The 18981-nt window shown below is 41.2% G+C and overlaps 1 protein-coding gene across 1 annotated transcript; it reads left to right on the top strand.

Moving 5' to 3' along the window:
• Nucleotides 1-882: 882 nt before the first annotated feature.
• On the top strand, nucleotides 883-18578 carry LOC114350371 (dynein heavy chain 1, axonemal-like; the record flags this gene model as incomplete). Its single annotated transcript, XM_028301148.1, has 21 exons — nucleotides 883-981; nucleotides 1158-1284; nucleotides 2204-2325; nucleotides 3320-3409; nucleotides 3900-3979; nucleotides 4208-4295; nucleotides 7842-8060; nucleotides 8401-8520; nucleotides 8979-9096; nucleotides 9397-9538; nucleotides 11017-11158; nucleotides 11906-11998; nucleotides 12378-12512; nucleotides 13097-13195; nucleotides 13887-14030; nucleotides 14687-14867; nucleotides 15606-15766; nucleotides 16322-16421; nucleotides 17910-18108; nucleotides 18168-18293; nucleotides 18469-18578. Coding segments are annotated over exons 1-21 (2695 nt in total), but the record flags the coding sequence as incomplete, so codon positions are not given.
• Between the last annotated feature and the right edge of the window lie 403 nt (nucleotides 18579-18981).

An 18981-nucleotide genomic window follows, 5' to 3' on the forward strand; every position in this document is an offset into this window, starting at 1 on the left:
TTTATTTGCTTATAAATAGGGTAAATACATATAAGTGGTGGATGGTATTTTATAAAAGTGCAGTCCTATTTATCTGTCTGTCTGTCTGTCTGTCTGTCTGTCTGTCTGTCTGTCTGTCTGTCTGTCTGTCTGTCTGTCTGTCTGTCTGTCTGTCTGTCTGTTAACGCTTTCCCGCTTAAACCTCGCAACCGATTTTGATGAAATTTGGCATAGAGATAGTTTGAGTCTCGGGAAAGAACATAGGATAGTTTTTATCCCGGTTTTTGAAACAGGGACGCGCGCGATAAAGTTTTTCTGTGACAGACAAAATTCCACGCGGGCGAAGCCGCGGGCGGAAAGCTAGTAATAATCATAATCATAATAATCACAATCATAATCATCCCAATTTTGGTAATCATAATCATCACAACAATTATAATAATCATAATCATGATCATAATCGTTTGATATCATCCCTACATTATCGACATTGCAGCTTGCACTAAGCGTTTCGATAACTCTTTTATAATCTGAGGTGGAATTGTGTAAAGCAATTGTAATCATTTGACAGTTAATAACGTACAATAAAGTCAGTTAAACAAAACATTTGACAGAATAATCGTACGTCCTGTCCTGTACGTACCTGTCAAATGATTACGATTGCTTTACACAATTCCACCTCTGAACTGGACTGGAATTCGTTGCCGGCTGAATAAGCACTTATAGGGCAGGGGCATGTATTTACCATCCTAGACTGCATCTCACTTAACACCAGGTGCAATTGCGGTCAAATATGACCATAATGATGATCATAGTCATAACTGTGACGCGTTTCCACCGCCAGACGCTCTCGCTGGATGATTACCACGTGTAGGCGCTCAGAAAGAAAGTAGAATCATAATCATGATCGTCATCATAATCGTGTGGCGCATGGAGCGCCTGCATCGTCAGGCGCGCTCGCTTCATGAGGACCACGCGGAGGCGCTCAGGAAGGATGTTATTGTACAATCATAATCACAATCATGATCAGAATCATAATCATGCGGTGCGGGTTTGAACCCCCCTGCCGCCACTGGAATATTGTGGTAAACCCACTTGTAACACAAGCTTTAATTTAGCTTTGCACGATGGATTTTTTTCCAACGGGACTTTAAAATTTTATAATTATCACATTACAGGCCGAGCTCCTATACAGAAAGATGGAGGGCAAGATGAAGATAATATACACGATACAGAAGTACAGGGACTTGTATAACTTCATAGACGTGCCGACTAAAGATTACGTGGCGCCCGTGCCTGATTATGGTGAGACAGCAGACTAGATATTGACCGCGGCTTCGCTTGTGATATTCGGTCTGTCATAGGAAGACTTTATCCGTTGTCCCATTTACTTCTATGTTCAATACTCAATCATAACCACATTAGCACATTCACATTAGGTCTTACAATTTAGGCAGTTATACAATGTGGATCCAGTCAGGGCAGCAACTTTAGGAAGGAGACAGAACGACCATCTTAACAGTTTCAAAATAAATTAATGTACAAATTGAGTTTGAATGTTTTTCCCTGTATGACTTGTAGTGCTCTGAAAAGAGCCTGCTTACTAATTAAAGAAGTGTATTTGGTTTTTGATGGCACAGTGTAAAATGTCCAAGGATATTTAATTACTATTTACTGTCTGTTCAGGTATAGGTCGCTCAACAATATTTGAGGCGTTTGTTTTGCACGTTCATTCAAGTTTAAATATCGAATGCACTAGCTACCACGCTCTTGTCAAATGTCTGTAAGCGAGACAGAAAGCATTGTTAGTTCGTCAACGCAAGACGACAGCGCAGAAAGCATACTGATCAATACAAATCTTTTAGTCCGAGAGGGGACCGTAAGATACCCTACGTCATTTGATACTAAGATAAGCTCCATGGCACACGTTCAAAAAGGTTGTGATGAGTATGGAACAATTAATTAATAAACTCCAATTTGGCTGAAAGTACAAAAAAACATTGCAAAATTATGTTTGACATAATTAATGGGCATGTTTCGGCCATATAGTTAAACCTTCGCATGTCGTTAGGTTGATATCTCTGAGTGCCATGGAGCTTATCTTAGTATCAAGTGACGTAGGGTATCTTACGGTCCACTCTTGTACTATTTGCTTGTGTTGATGGGCTCAACTTTCTTTGCGCGACCTATAAAATAATAATAATTACTGTTTACTTCTGTCCAGGACGATATCCGTGCGTGATGGAAGACTTCCAAGGCAGGATGGAGTACAACCAGTGGTATTCTCTGTACGTGCTCACGGAGGCTGTGTCCTGCATACATCTGGTCGTGGACGAGTGCTTGAAGGTTAGGCCAGGATTTTATTACTTACTAGCTTTCCGTCCGCGGCTTCGCCCGCGTGGAATTTTGTCTGTCACAGAAAAACTTTATCGCGCGCGTCCCTGTTTCAAAAACCGGGAAGAAAACTATCATATGTCCTTTCCCGGGACTCAAACTATGCCTAATTTCATTAAAATCGGTTCTGTGGTTTAGGCGTGAAAGAGAGACAGACAGAAAGACAGAGTTACTTTCGCATTTATAATATTATTATATTATAGATTTTGAACTTTGTGGTAAAGGTGTAAAGCTCAGAATTCGCTGGCCTGATGACGACTCTATTTATATACCACAAATATTTAGTTCATCAGAAGCCGCTTTTTAATTGTCCTACAAGATTGACATAAAGGTAATAAACCTTTTCAAGTTTCGTATTTGTATTTGGCCAACCACTCTTGTGCCATGCGAACAGTTCAACGAAGTTTCTACATCGAAGGGAATGCCTTCCCTTCGATGCAGAAAATGCAACTAAGGGCCAAATTTGCGTACATTAGTGCCCGTTTTCACCATCAATCCCTAAGTTTTAAGTGACCCCTATGGTAACATTTAACAGGCATTTGTTTTCATAGGGGTCACTTAAAAATTAGGGATTGATGGTGAAAACGGGCATAGGTCTCTCAAACCCGTCTAACCAGCATGGGGATTGTAGGCCAAATCATCCGTTGGCTTTTAGTGAACTATAGTCTGGTCCGGGAGCACGTAGAATTTTGTCCAATGACCCCAAGCTACCCATCCTTATCGCTCGCGCGTAATTATATTGCTATCGCGACTGTAGGACAGGCGCCCGCAGTGAGTGTGCGAGCGTGACAGCAACATAATTACCCGCGAGCGATAAGGATGGGTAGCTTGGGGTCATAGGTCAAAATTCTACGTGCTCCCGGACCAGACTATAGAAAGGTTCATTCTCATACAGTGGAGACTAATGATGATGATGGTGATGAAAATTCCCTTTTTTCATCATTAGGTGGAGTTGATGCTATTCTTCACAGCCAACTATGGCCGAAATGTGAGCTTAGCGGAATTCGATGCGGCCCAACAACATTGCACCTCTATGGTAAGTGTTACCTAGTATTATCTGTGGTGTTACTAGAGACCTTAGTATTGAGAGAACTGAGTTTCTTGCGCTGCTTCTTCTCAGCACTGGCCCGTTTATTTTCCTCAAGCAGTGGTAGGGTTAAAAGTGCATTTTTAAAGCCTGTTTGCAGAAATAAATGAGTTTTTAATGAAAAACCAATCAGATCTCCTGTTTCTTGAATAATGTTTGATTGGTTTTTCAAAACACTTCTCCGGTCCGCTCCTTGGTGGAAACCGGGCCCAATGTCCGTTTTCACCATCAATCCCTAATTTTTAAGTGACCCCTATGAAAACAAAATTCCTGTTATGTGCTACCATAGGGGTCACTTAAAAATTAGGTATTGATAGTGAAAACGGGCATAGTCTTTCGTGATATTGTGTGCTAATTCTACTTTGATTTGCTGTTGACTGATTTAAAACATCTTACTAGTGTAGTACATCATATTGCATGGCTTTTTGTGATATTGCAGATGCTGAAATACCTAAATATAACGTGGTTGAACAACACAGCGCATGCGATCAGAATGTCCTTCAGGGATGTCGGTAAAGGGTGAGTATGAAAATGTACAGTAGGCCTAAGATGCGCGCCGTGATAACTTTTATCGACGTCAAAATGTATGGGCAAAATCGATAACATGGCGTGATAACCACTTATCGCGGCGCGCATCTTAGGCCTACAGGGTGACTGAAATCGTTGGCATCCTTTTAATATAAGACTCTACACATGGTAATATAGTGCATTCCCCAAAAAGACTATTCAATTGAGTGTTTTTTGTAGGTGGTACAATATTTACGAGAAGAAGTGGGAATTCTACGGCGTAAGCAAGCTTTGTCGGTTCATGCAGCTCGTCAGGTTCCGAATGCAGGTTGGGTTTGTTCTTATACGTTCAAGGAATTTAATTGTCAATAGTGTCCAATATTGTAGAACTGCTTTTATAGAGACGAAGGACTAATAAGTACTATTGTCCAACTACAACGAATCGTCCTATCTGTGACATTGACAGGGGGCGCCACCGTCAATACCGGATCGCTGTTTCCGATTTTGGCCATGTTGAAAACTATATACTTAGTAGGATGAGATGATGGTGGCGCCTCCAATGAGCTTGGTGGGACAGTTCAGTGTAGTTCATCTATAATATCGGCTCAGGAGAGCAAGTCTAGATAAAAATATAGATGTTTGGCATTGAATAAAGTTAGTTTATCTCTGCCGTATGTCCCGAATTCGAAAAGACTGCTGCAATTGACCGCAGTGTTCGCAGATATAAGTATGTGATGTTAATTTTAACTTCTTCCATGAGTTCCTAAGTGGACCCAGGACAACAAAGTGATCCTAAAAGGCATTCGTTTTTTTCTTTTAAGCAGTGGAACCCTAAAAATAATGATTTTTTTTACTTGCTTCTCTAAACCTTACTGGGTTACACTTGAGTGTTTTACAATTTTTGCGAAATATCGTGTTTTCAGTCAGGGGCGAAGCTACTGCTGTATTAGCGATATCAATAATACAGGCCCCCTGCCCTATAAGGGCTCCAAAGACGGCTTTTTTCGGATCAGTCGGAGTAGGCAACTACTTAAGGAAGATCTGCAATTTTGCAATGACCTTTTTCTAGATGAAAAAGGCCTTGATCTAATGACCTTTTTTAGATGGGGCCCTTAACAATGTCTTTATGTGTTAAAGCCTTGGTAACCTCTTCAATATACACACTGCCCATTTTTTGGGATATATTTTCAACAACTAAGTTGCGTAAAAAAATTAGTGCAAATAAAAATAAAGTTTAACTAAGTTAAGTACTAATACACTAGTAATGTGAAAGGTCTATTCTCATAAATGAAACACTGGATACATAACTTGCACATTACAATCACAGATGAGAGAGTTAAAGCACGCTATGCCACGGTAATAATATCATACAGTATTGTAACTTCATATAAACCGATGAAACGCGAGCTTTCCTTCGAATTTCAAATCTCGGGACGTGGTCGAAATCCCAAAGTTAGGGGTGTCACGAATGTGCCGAACGGACGTCGATGGCCTAGTGTTGAAAATGACTAAGGTTGAATTTGACTGACCGTCATTTACGATCTTTGTCAAAAACTAGTCATTAACTGTCAGAAATTGTCATTTTCAGTCAGTTTGATTTGAAATGAAAATTATACAGGGTGTCCCAAAAACAATGGATAACCCTGTAACCATCGATAGGCCTCGCCATGGTCTCCCTAACGTCCAATTTTGACCCCAGTAAAAATATCACCGTTTTCAAGATTTTTAAGTTTTTGTGCATTTTTAGAAAATTTCCACCTGCGATTACTTTTTCTCATGCCATTTCTACAAATGAGGATACTTTTCAATCTAGTTTTTTTCGTTATCACAAGGGATAGTTGGGCTATCAAAAGAAAAGATTAAAGTTCAACAAACTAGTTTAAAAGTATGAAAATTTTAAGAAATTGCAGAGAAGAAGGAAAAATTAATTCATTGTCTTGCACTTTTGATCAGCCGTCGTGTAAAAAAAATGTAGGAAGACCATCGTGCCCATTACCTTAAAAACTTCCTTGGTTAATTGAGATTCTAAAAAGGTATCACAAGCCTATGTATTCTGTATTATTTTTATCTTATGGCTACTTGAATAGCAACTAGTATGAAAACTGCAAAAATGAGTTTTTCTCGTAATAGTTAAACTAGGACTGCATAGTGGCATTAAATACAAATGGATAATTTTTAGCGTAGGAATTTTAATAAAGCAACATTTTATCATCATCATCATCATCATTTCAGCCATAGGACGTCCACTGCTGAACATAGGCCTGTACCCCAATGATTTTCATAATGACCGCTTGGTAGCGGCCTGCATCCAGCACCTTCCTGCTTACCTTTATGAGGTCGTCGGTCCACTTTGTAGGTGGACGTCCTACGATGCGCTTTCCGGTACGTAGCCTCCACTTGAACCCTGTTGCCCCATTGGCCGTCCGTTCTGCGTTTTTGTGATTACTTAATTTTTGTTTTAAACCTTATAAATGTGCCTATAGACAGATACCCGTGATAATACACGGCTCGGAAACGTGGATTTTTTGGACAGCGTGCTATGGAAGGGGCTATGCTCGGGTTTCTTCACGAAACCGTATCAGAAATTAGGAGATCCGTAAACGAACTAAAGTCGCTGACATAGCTCGACGGATCAGCAAGCTGAAGTGGCAATGGGCAGGGCACAGTAGTTTGCAGAACTGAGGCAGCAGGGTTAAAGTGGAGGCTACGTACCGGAAAGCGCATCGTAGGACGTCCACCTACAAAGTGGACCGACGACCTCATAAAGGTAAGCAGGAAGGTGCTGGATGCAGGCCGCTACCAAGCGGTCATTATGAAAATCATTGGGGTACAGGCCTATGTTCAGCAGTGGACGTCCTATGGCTGAAATGATGATGATGATGATGATAAAATGTTGCTTTATTAAAATTCCTACGCTAAAAATTATCCATTTGTATTTAATGCCACTATGCAGTCCTAGTTTAACTATTACGAGAAAAACTCATTTTTGCAGTTTTCATACTAGTTGCTATTCAAGTAGCCATAAGATAAAAATAATACAGAATACATAGGCTTGTGATACCTTTTTAGAATCTCAATTAACCAAGGAAGTTTTTAAGGTAATGGGCACGATGGTCTTCCTACATTTTTTTTACACGACGGCTGATCAAAAGTGCAAGACAATGAATTAATTTTTCCTTCTTCTCTGCAATTTCTTAAAATTTTCATACTTTTAAACTAGTTTGTTGAACTTTAATCTTTTCTTTTGATAGCCCAACTATCCCTTGTGATAAGGAAAAAAACTAGATTGAAAAGTATCCTCATTTGTAGAAATGGCATGAGAAAAAGTAATCGCAGGTGGCAATTTTCTAAAAATGCACAAAAACTTAAAAATCTTGAAAACGGTGATATTTTTACTGGGGTCAAAATTGGACGTTAGGGAGACCATGGCGAGGCCTATCGATGGTTACAGGGTTATCCATTGTTTTTGGGACACCCTGTATATTGTATAAAACCAGCTTTTGCTAACGATTTCGCCCGCCTGAAATTAAAGTAACAGGTCATTAAGTACTCATTATGATTAGTAGATTCAAAATTATTTTAGTATATTTTTTTAAATTAAATCTACTAATCACAAAACAACACGCATTTTTAACCTATTCCATTCACAAAGTATTTTGTTTGTCTAAATAAAAAAAAATACAATCACAAAACTAGAGAGAAATTTTAAGTAGACAGATGTAATTTTATTAGAATGGGTACTGTAGGTAAGCAGCCCTATTGCATGTTGTCATACCGTGACGTACCGCGGGGCTGTTGACATTTTTTTTCAAAAATATGGCCGAGTTGGAATACTGTATAGATAGTATTACCGTGGCTATGCCATTGTTTCCAGTACGCCCTGCGCTTTTGCATCGAGCAATCGATGGCGATGTTCGTTGCTATGTGTGAGACTCCATGCCTCTGTACCTACTGGTGCGAGGACGACTGGGAGTGGGACGCGTCGGACCTCATCAACTCGCCCTTCCGCAGCGCGGCGCCCACGCTGTTCTACTTCTACCTCACCATGGGCGCCGACGGGCCCTACTACACCACCAATCCGGCGCAGTTTGAGGTGAGCTGGACGACTGGGAGAAATGAGGAAATCCGTAAACGAACTAAAGTCGCTGACATAGCCCGACGGATTAGCAAGCTGAAGTGGCAATGGGCAGGGCACATAGTACGCAGAACTGACGGCCGATGGGGCACCAAGGTTCTGGAATGGAGACCGCGTACCGAAAACCCAGCGTGGGACGTCCACCTACAAGGTGGACCGACGACATCGTAAAGGTGGCAGGGAAGCGCTGGACGCAGGCCGCTACCAATCGATCAACGTGGAAAGCATTGGGGGAGGCCTGTGTTCAGCATTGGACTATGGCTGAAATGATGATGATGATGATGATGGAGACTGGGAGTGGGACGCGTCGGACCTCATCAACTCGCCCTTCCGCAGCGCGGCGCCCACGCTGTTCTACTTCTACCTCACCATGGGCGCCGACGGGCCCTACTACACCACCAACCCGGCGCAGTTTGAGGTGAGACGCTGCGTTTTCCAGTACGTGGCCTCCACTTCAAAACCTTGCTGCCTCATCGGGAATGGGTTATGATGGGCTTTTTCTACCAAAAGGGCCTGTGGCCTGTGCTCACTAATACCTGACGGTGACTTTTAAGATCTATTGGGATGGAACTTCGAGTTATTGTCCGGGGCTAAAGTCCGGTCGCTATGTATAATTACGTACGAGCGATACGGATGGGTCGCTCGGGGTCATCGGACGAAATTCTATCTGCACGGCTAAAGCAGGACTAAAGTCCAGTTAGTCCTTTAGAACGCCTCCCGAAGCATAGCTCTCTAGCAGAACGGCTCCAAGAGAGTAGTCTCCCCAATTTCCCACCACCTATCGTTCCAACGTTACATTGCCAGTGTAACCAGCATTTACCGATTTATATGATTCAAGATTAAATAAATATTTATAGCTTAACCGTTTTCTTTCAGATCGTAATCCAGCGGTTATTCCGTGAGATGCTGTACCGATGCCACTTCATTCCGCAAGTGCACCCGATGATCATGACCGGGCTGGTCTTCGATAAGGAGCTGTTCCTCACTTCGATCGGTAAGCTAAATCCATCAACTAAAGTCTGTTCGCCGAGAGTTCATAAAAAAAAAATTAAAGTTAACTCATTATAAATTTTCGGCCCGCTAATTAATTTTGTCGATATAATGAAAAAGTTGGTAGATTATTTGGCCTGGCCTTTTTTTTGGCCTGGATTCTCGGCTCGGTTACAATTTAATTTTTGACTACCATTTATAATAATGTTCTTAAAATACCAATTATCTACCAAAATCTACTAAACGATTTCGCACTACTAAATCATCGTTCTCTTTGCAACTAACTTTCGCTAACATTTATCAGGTCTTATGGAGCCGAACGTGGTGGAATACCGCGACCGACTGCTCAAGGCGTATCGCAAAGCCATCATCCCATTAATAGCGTATATGCGCCAGTACGAGTGCTACAAGGAAATATACTTGCTGGACATCGAGGAGTACGTCGAGTGAGTGTTGCCAGTTACAACAATAGTTTTTTATACCTTCTTAACCCTTTATAGAAAGAATAACGAAAAAAGTTTATTGGTACCTGGCGTGTTGCCAATATTGTAAAATCCAAATGTAGCAACATGATGCAATAAACGTTTATGACTATGACCATGACTATGACTATGAATACGACTATGACTATGACCAGGCCTGCACATCTCCGCGAGTTTGCATCGAAAACAAAACACGCGCGACTACTCCTCCTGAGGTACCTAATCGACAGGGACAATCACGAGCGAGTATTGACGGACGCACGTGTATTCTTCACCCATTTGCATTGTAAAGACAATAAACTATCATCATCAACAGCCCTTTACAGTCCACTGCTGGACTATGAGCCTCCTCTACTATAGTGGAGGGTTTTGCCATAATCTCCACGCTTGGCAGGCGGGTTGGAGATCGCAGTTTAAAAGATTGATGTTTTTCAGAGAGCGCTGCTGCCCAAACTATACGAGTATGTAAAAACGGTGGTCAAATTAATACTGTGCAGTATTTTAACTGCCTGAATAATACTAGAAACACAAAATATAATTCATGCTTATTCATGTATTTCCTCCGCCATTTTCCGCAGTTTGGCACCTCACGTCACACAACATTTTACCGAAGTCAGCCCTATGGCTTCGGCGCAGTACCGATCACTGACGTTTGTCAACAAAATGGTGCTGGACTCTTGAGACAAGCTAAATTACACCATATTGTTAAGGACATTGAACATACATTTTTTTACATACCTTCGCGAAGAAAATGTTCTGTACGAAATACTTATTATTATTCTGTGGTATTACAACAATAGTGTTTATACCTTAACCCTTCATAGAAAGTAAAAAAAGAAAGAAATAAAAAGTATTTATTCGATACAAGTAAAAAATAAAATAACAAATAGTTGTAATAAAACCAAACAGTAAGGTACATGCACCAAAATGGCATCAGTTCAGTATAAGCCGTGACGGCTCAGTATTGTAAGATCCAAATGTACCAACATGATGCAATAAACGTTTATGACTATGACCATGACTATGACTATTGCCACCAGAATCTTATTCACGCAAGTGAATATAAACATTGCATTGATTTTTGATCTCATCCTTCACGGTGTGGATTTTTATTGGTGGTCAAGTTGTAGATCCTGGCTACACCAGAGTTGTAGTGGTAAGAACGAGAGATGCTAATGGTCCCGTTATCAAGGCTAGAATATTATCTTCGAGAGAAGATAGGTCTTGGTATTAATTAAGCTTAATTTTAATGATTCGTTTTATGAGTTGGATCCCCTATTACATATAGTGTAATTTTTAGTCTGCACTCTGTATTAATTTTAACTGTGGAAACTGCTGATTTCTGTCCTATTTTTTGGGTGATTATTTGTCTGTATATCAAAATTGTTTGTTTCCCTAATATCAATAAATAAAAGCATCTCTAACAAGTATATTATTGACAGGAACTTCCGCCTGGAAAAGCATTCGGCTTCAGAGACGCGGGAAGAAGTTCAGATGCATTACGACGCGAAGCAGGACTTGATTTGGCGCCTGCCTCAGTACATCAACATAGGGCCTTTTGCGCTCAATGTAGACACGCTTAAGGTATCTTATATGTCTTCTATCTTATTAGGCTCTGTTTTGAATTAAGTTTAACTTAGAATAACTGAAAAAATACACTGGTCATCACAAAAATCGACCCTCCCGCGACAAGCACTTTCAAACGTATGCATCCCCAGTTCCCACCAATATTGGTTCCATTTAAAAGCCTAGTTCTAAACTTCATTTCATTAAAGGAAAGGTTTTTACCCCAAAAATGTGTCTGTAGAAGAAATCAGAGTCACTTCTTCAAAAAATAGGTAGTTACGCTTGAGCCAACTTTTATGGCTATAAAACTGTTAAGTTGGGATTAATCGCTATCCATCTGTTAAAGAGGACACGTGAGATCATTATTTGGTTTTATAACCATAAAAATTGGTCTAATTGATCCCAGAGATGAGCCCAAAGTGAGGTCTTTTTTCAAGTCATATTTATTGTATATCGCGTTTATCTTAATCGTTTATTAAGAAATCAAATGTGTTTTTCTTTAAGAATATTTATTGGGCTTTCAAATAACACTAATATTATTGGGGCACCATGATTGTGTCAGTAGAAACGAGTTTTCCTGTAAAACGTAGGTGGGCCGATTTTTGTGATGACCAGTATATATTGGCCATGCGTGTGTATGTATTATAGTTGTAATGCGTCCCATTTTATTTATGTGTATGAATTTTATGTCGTCAATATTCATAAATATCAGGGAAATAAAGTTCCCTAATTTAAAGAAGTTCTAAATTACGTTTTATTCCATAGCAACTTCTGGTGAACAAGCGGTCGGACATTATCAAGGCCTTACTGACGATGTGGGCGGAGGAAGTGCGGATGGTGGTGGAAGACTCCATCCAGGTATGATGACAATCAATGATTTCTTGTGCTGCTCCTTCTTAGTACTGGCCTACATTATTGTCCTGAAACAGTGAAAGGGTTTCACTGGGGCTTATAAGAGTGCTTTTCAACCCTAAGAGTAGGCGCACACCGTTGATTTTTAGTTGACCGATTGTTGTGCCCGATTTTAATTTGTATGAAGAATCGGCCAAATCGAATCGGCGTAGTGTGCGCACTCCCATACATGCCCATACTGATCAACTGCCCGACTAAACTATCGGTTGACGAAAAATCAACGGTGTGCGCCTACTCTTAACCAGACTTAGGAAACATTTTATTCATTGATTTTCAACGTTATCTTCACAGCATAAAGTTCAAATTGATCTGTTTTTTACGCAAGGCCTACAAAAGCATAATGCGCAAGCTGGGTGAAAAGCCCAACACCATAGAACACGTATTCGAGATCCGAGAGTGGATGGAATCTATTCCCTTCGCGCTCAAGACCCAGGAGGATATTATGAAGAAGGTGCACACGGTGAGTGATACCTATTTATACATCAGTAAGCCTAGGATGCGCCATGATAAACTATTATAATGAGGGTTTTCGCGATTGAAAAATCCGCCAGATGGCAATACGTAGACGCGAGGTCCAAATGCTGCGTGATTGGTGGATTTTGACATATCTGTCAATGTCATGTTAAAAATAACCAATCACGCAGCATTTGGACCTCCCGTCTACGTATTGCCTTTGGATTTTTCAATAGCGAAAACCCTCATTCGTTCCATCCACGAAGACGCGCCCCACCAATTTTTGGTCTCGGTCGCGCGGAGTGCGGGGAGTTTGATCCGAGCAATCTGAGCGTCATTATTGTAGTGTGCGTGTGCACTCATGGATAATTTAGCGTGTACCGATAACACTCAAACATTAGCGGAAGAATGGTGGGACGCGTCTTCGTGAATAAGACGATCTATATCGAGGCATTTTATCGAGTTAACGCGATAAGCCATATATTTGTCGTCTAAAATCATCGATAAGATTTACCTACTATAGAGCGCATCCTAACCTGTGTATAAAATTAAAAAACAAGAGCCTATAATATGTTACAACAATTTTTGCAGGATTATGAAGTTTTGGATGCCTTCTTCATGCCATTAGAAAACGACGATTTCAAAGCTCTATGGGAAGCCATCGGATGGCCGTTGTCGATAACAAAACAGGTTAGAATGTCTCTGATGATTGTAAATTAATAAGATTAGGATCTTGCTTATTACATTTTCCTGTTTTAACGCATGACTAAGCAGTGATTCCAGAAGTACCTTTTAGGCTGGTTTTAGTGTCATGCGGACTGTCAGTGGCGCGGATCGTTCCGCACAGCCGATCTGTATGAACTGCTAGGGAGCGGAGCGGTTCCTCCGGACCGCATTACTCTAAACGCTCCCTAGAAGTTCATACAGATTGGCCGTGCGGAGCGGGTCCGCACCGGACGATCCGCGTGACACTAAAACCAGCCTTAGTTATTAAATTTCCAGTCCACGAAGAAATACATAGGATTAATGATATATTCTCAAATCTTGTATCTTATTTGATTGACGTTGTTTCACATCATAACATACATAATGCTCGAATTGTATAGGTATTTGACACCATTTCCCAATAATTCTAAAGCAAAACTTTTTTAAAAAGACGCTTCTTTCTGGTCTTAAAAACTTAATTAATTTTTAATTACCTGTAAATTTCGATTTTTGATTGCATTATAATTGAAAAAAGTATTTTCATTGAGTTGATAAAATTGTGACGTCACATGCTAGTATTGCCGTATAAAATCTATGGGAGACTGTCGTTTTGACAGTTTTAAAAAGTACGTCAATTGATTGGTAGTGTCAAATACCCTATTGCAATGCTATCCAGGTGGACGTAACGACCGAGTTCCTGGAGGAAGAACAGGAGAAGTTCTGGAAGCTTCACCAGATAGACGAGCAGACTATGTTCGATAAGATCGACATGTACAGCGCACAGTGCATGGCCTTGACGCTGCAGAATGACTTTGCCAAGGTATGCATTGTGTATCATCGTTCGTTTCAGCCAAATAATGTCCACTGCTGTACAAAGGCCTCCTCCAAGGTTTGCGAGACTTACATTTTTTAAAGTAAAATCGACAAAATATCTGAAGACACATTTTTGTTGCAAAATAGCACCTATTTCAACTATCGGATACTATAATGTTTATCTAGATGTGCTATGATGTCTGTACATTGTAGGTACAATCAATGAAAATGCAAACTATTGTGTTCGCAAATACCTCCGCTAAAGTTTTCATAACAACCGGATTTGCGCTGCTTGCATCCATTACTTTCCGAGACCTTTACAACATGGTCGTTACACCGAGCGGCTCCTACCCTATCCACGAAAAATACTGTAAGGGCTTGAAAAAGTTCTGCAGTGGCGCCACTGTGGCGCGCTTGTCGCATCATTACCTGTGTCCAATGACAGTTAACTTTCCCCCGGGACAACTTCACTGACCTTCACTGGTTGGGTATTGGCGGTCAAGCTGTAGACCCTGGCTATACAGGTATTGCACAGTATAGTGTTCATACAATATCTGTAGCGCCACTACCGTGACAAACGCGAATGGTAGTGACGCTGCAACTGCGCCACGGCAGCGCTTCCTCACGCTTCTAATTTGAAGGCACCTATATGTATTTATGCAGGTCCATGAGATAGCCAACGACATCAAGAAGGCGTGGAAAGGGATGAAGGATTCTCAGGAATGGGGCCGCATCCTGAACCAGCGTCAGAAGCTGTTCGGGCAGCCCGTGATACCGTTTACGGATCTCAACCGCCTGGTGAAGGAATTCGAACCGTACAGGAACCTTTGGGTCACGGCTTCAGGTCTGGAAAACTTATTTTATGCCAGTGAAGTAATGTCGCGTTAAGACCCGTGTCTTTCTTTTTAAGTGAAGAACTAAACTAATCAATTGACGTAATTTTATGAGTTATCAAAACGCAATTTACACATTGGATAGATTTTGTTTGAGTCACCGCTTCAGGATTGCCTATTTTATGAACGACTTGGAAAAATCGAACTTCTTAAGGCGGGAATCGAACCCGGGCCGGGCGATTGCTCTTCCATTTGAGCTACTTATGCCCGTTTTCACCATCAATCTCTAATTTTTAAGTGACCCCTATGGTAACAAATAACAGAAATTTTGTTGTCATAGGGGTAATTTAAAAATTAGGGATTAATGGTGAAAACGGGCATGAGACACTGGATATAATAACTATGGCATTTTTTGTCGCAATGAATTGAATAGGGCATTTGACAGCTTAATTTTTATGGGCTGTCAAAAGGCTATTCACCTATTGTATAGATGACACACGCTGAACTGTCCCATCAAACTCAATGACAGGGGGGCCATCGTTCAACTTTATGGTGAAAACCATGGCAAAAATCGTAACCAGCGATCCGGTATTGACGGTGACGCCCCACTGTCAATGTCATGGATAGGATAGTTCAGTATTTTGGAACTAAAGTATAATTTTGAAAGGCAATACAAGCGAATGAGATCTGGGAGCGGCATTCGGCTGAAACGAACGAATTGACTAAAAGCTTTGATTTTGATCGTGCAGATTTCCTGAAAGCGCGCGAAGTGTGGTTCGACAACCCGCTGATGTATGTAGACGCGGACTCAATCGAGCCTCTTATCAACGAATACTACAAGACGATCGTCAAGTGCGTGCGCACATTTGCCGACATGCCCAAAGTGCAGCAAGTAGCCACCACTATACGGGTGAGTGGGCAGTCTAACGTGACAGTTGTTATACAGGGTGTTAGTTAAATGGGCTTATAAGCCGACACTAGCCCATGTTAACATGTTCATATAAATGGTATGGTGAAGTCAGAAAATGGATATCATTTTAATTATTTTCATTTTCACTGGAAGTGCTTTTATTTTTTAGTTTATTCAATAGGGACTGACCGGATTTTAACTATGGATACACTGTTCTCCATGTTGGCTTTTAGGCTTCACGCTATTCTATTTTTAAAAACTAGACTTAAAATCTCTGATCTTTGAGCTGTATTGCCTTCTTGTTAATCTATACTAATATTATAAAAAGAGGTAAAGTTTGTGTGTTTGTGTAAGTATTTGTTAAATTGTAAGGGGTAATCTCGGGATCTACAGAACCGATTTTAAACATTTTTTCACCAATAGAAAGCCACATTATTGCTGAGTGTCATTGGTTATAATATAAAAAAACCGAAAAATTACACGCGGGCGAAGCCGCGGGCGGAAAGCTGAGCTAGTCTGAGACATTTTTAATATATTTTTGTTTTTTAATTACAGGATGACATCGACGAATTTAGACCTCTAATACCTGTCATTCAAGCGGTCAGAAATCCGGGTATGAAGGAGCGACATTGGAATGAGTTTATGGAGAAAGCTGGTAAGTATCACTCATTCACAGTCTTGTATCTTCATAAAATTTAACGCCAATCGCGTGATTCCAGCAGAGTAGAATGAGAGCACCCCCTTTTCAAGAATGTCGTGAGAGGCAATTAAGAGAGATATATTTAAACATCAGGCCTCCCCAACTTTTCTTGCAATCTGGAGTGTAGGCCTAATCCTCCATTTGCCTCTTGTAAAGGAGATCATTCAGGCTTCATACATTTTTGGGCCTTTTCTGAAAGTGCCGGCCAACAAAAAAAAATGGTGCGTATTATTAGAACTAGCTATTTGGAGCAATAGTTAATATGGCATAAAAGTTTTAGGCCCGCTCTGAACCAAGTTATACAAGTTCGATGATTCATCATTTTCATGTATTTATTGATTTTTGAAAGTGCAGAGAACCATATAATGATTATTGATATTGCTAGAACTAGTTATTTGAAGCATCTGCCATTATAGTGCGAAAGTAGTGGGTTCATTGTCTGTCAGTTATTTAAGTGACAAAAAAGTAGTTTTCATATTACTTCATTTTCCACCAGTTCATCCATTATAATCTAAGCAATATCTATAAAACCTTCCTCTCACGAAGCCCAGGTGTATCTACGCCGTGTACCAATAACTTTACGACAGCTTAAACACAAATGATGAGCCACTTCACACAACAAACAGAATCTGAGTCTAATATTCACATATAGTCCGGTCGCCGAGCACGTAGAAGTTTGGCCAATGACCCCAAGCTACCCATCCTTATCGCTCGCGCGTAATTATACCTATTGCTGTCGCGATTGTGCGACGGGCGGCCGCAGTGAGTATGCGAGCGCGACAGCAACATAGATTCGTGCGAGCGATAAAGATGGATAGCTTGGGGGTCATTGGACGAAATTCTACGTACTCGGCGACCGTTGATGATGATGTTTGTCGATAACGCAAAAGCAGGTAGCCGTTTGATGTAACGCGAGTCGCATGGATAACTGGATGAACTTCACTTCAGTTTTCAATGTTCCCGTCTCATTCACTGACGGGTATGCTCCGAGCCATCCTATTAGCTGGCATGTTTGCTCGTTTCTTCTCGGCCACAGCGATACTGCTAGCGCGGGCCACGGATGTATCTTTTTCGTTTCGTCATCGCGTTATTTGATCGCTAACTTAGAGCGGTCGGTTGATAATTGTTTTGGATCATGAGTTTCTAACAAAACATATTATTATTTTCCAGTTTGCCAACACTTTAAAAGTCAATAAATGTATGAAAATGATGAATCATCGAACTTGTATAACTTTGTTCTGAGTGGTCCTACAACTTTTGTGCCATATTAACTATTGCTCCAAATAGCTAGTTCTAACAATACGTACCATAATTTTTTGTTGCCCGGCACTTTTAGAAAAGGCCCAAAAAAAATGATGTCCTTAGAAAGAATCGTCCTCTTACAGTGAAGACATAGACGATCTGATGAATATTAGTGATGGGTATACCTCTATATTTCTCCAGGTATAACCGTGACGATGAACGAGAAGCAAACATTCACGATGTGTCTGAAGCAAGGCATGGCTGCCCACGGCGAGCTGATCGCCGAGATTGGGGAACTGGCCAGCAAGGAATACGTCATCGAGCAGTCCCTGGACAAGATGCAGGGCGACTGGGCCAACAAGGTCATGGAGATAGCACCCTACAAGAACACTGGTGAGTGGTGACAGCTGACGTCACGTGTGTCTTAAGGCTATTGAGTGGTGACAGCTGACGTCACAGTGTCTCCAGCGAGGCATGCGAGCTGGCCAGCAAGGAATACGTCATCGAGCAGTCCCTGGACAAGATGCAGGGCGACTGGGCTAACAAGGCTATGGAGATAGCACCCTATAAGAACACTGGTGAGTGGTGACAGCTGACGTCACGTGCGTCTTAAGGCTATTGAGTGGTGACAGCTGACGTCAAGAGTGTCTTAAGGCCATGGAGATCGCGCCCTACAAGAACACTGGTGAGTGGTGACAGCTGACGTCACGTGTGTCTTAAGGCCATCGAGTGGTGACAGCTGATGTCACAGTGTCTCCAGCGAGGCATGCGACCTGGCCAGCAAGGAATACGTCATCGAGCAGTCCCTGGACAAGATGCAGGGCGACTGGGCCAACAAGGCCATGGAGATCGCGCCCTACAAGAACACTGGTGAGTGGTGACAGCTGACGTCACGTGTGTCTTAAGGCNGTTGTGACGTCACGCGCGAATATTGGAAATTTTTGAAAATTTTAAAATGTCCGTAAACTTCTCGAGGCTCTATCTTCGGTAATACTGGATGGATTGAGGTGAAATAAAAACTAGTGTAATGTGTGTGATCTAAACTTTAAATTAAGTCATAATTTAACTTCATATTACAACTTATGCGTGTTGTCCATTGAAGAAACCCACAATGTCTTCTTTATACCAGGAAATCTTCAAAATATAAACAGCTTCCCGTAGCCACTTCTCCCAAATACAGCGAGGCAAGGGTGCGGGAGGTTTTTATGGAATGCCACATACATACGCCATCTTGCACGAGGCGGGTAGTGTAACAAATTCGGGTGGAATTGTG

This window comes from Ostrinia furnacalis, unplaced genomic scaffold (assembly GCF_004193835.3).
Source record: "Ostrinia furnacalis isolate ACB-3 unplaced genomic scaffold, ASM419383v2 OfSCF0869, whole genome shotgun sequence".
In the NCBI taxonomy this organism is placed as follows: Eukaryota; Metazoa; Arthropoda; class Insecta; order Lepidoptera; family Crambidae; genus Ostrinia; species Ostrinia furnacalis.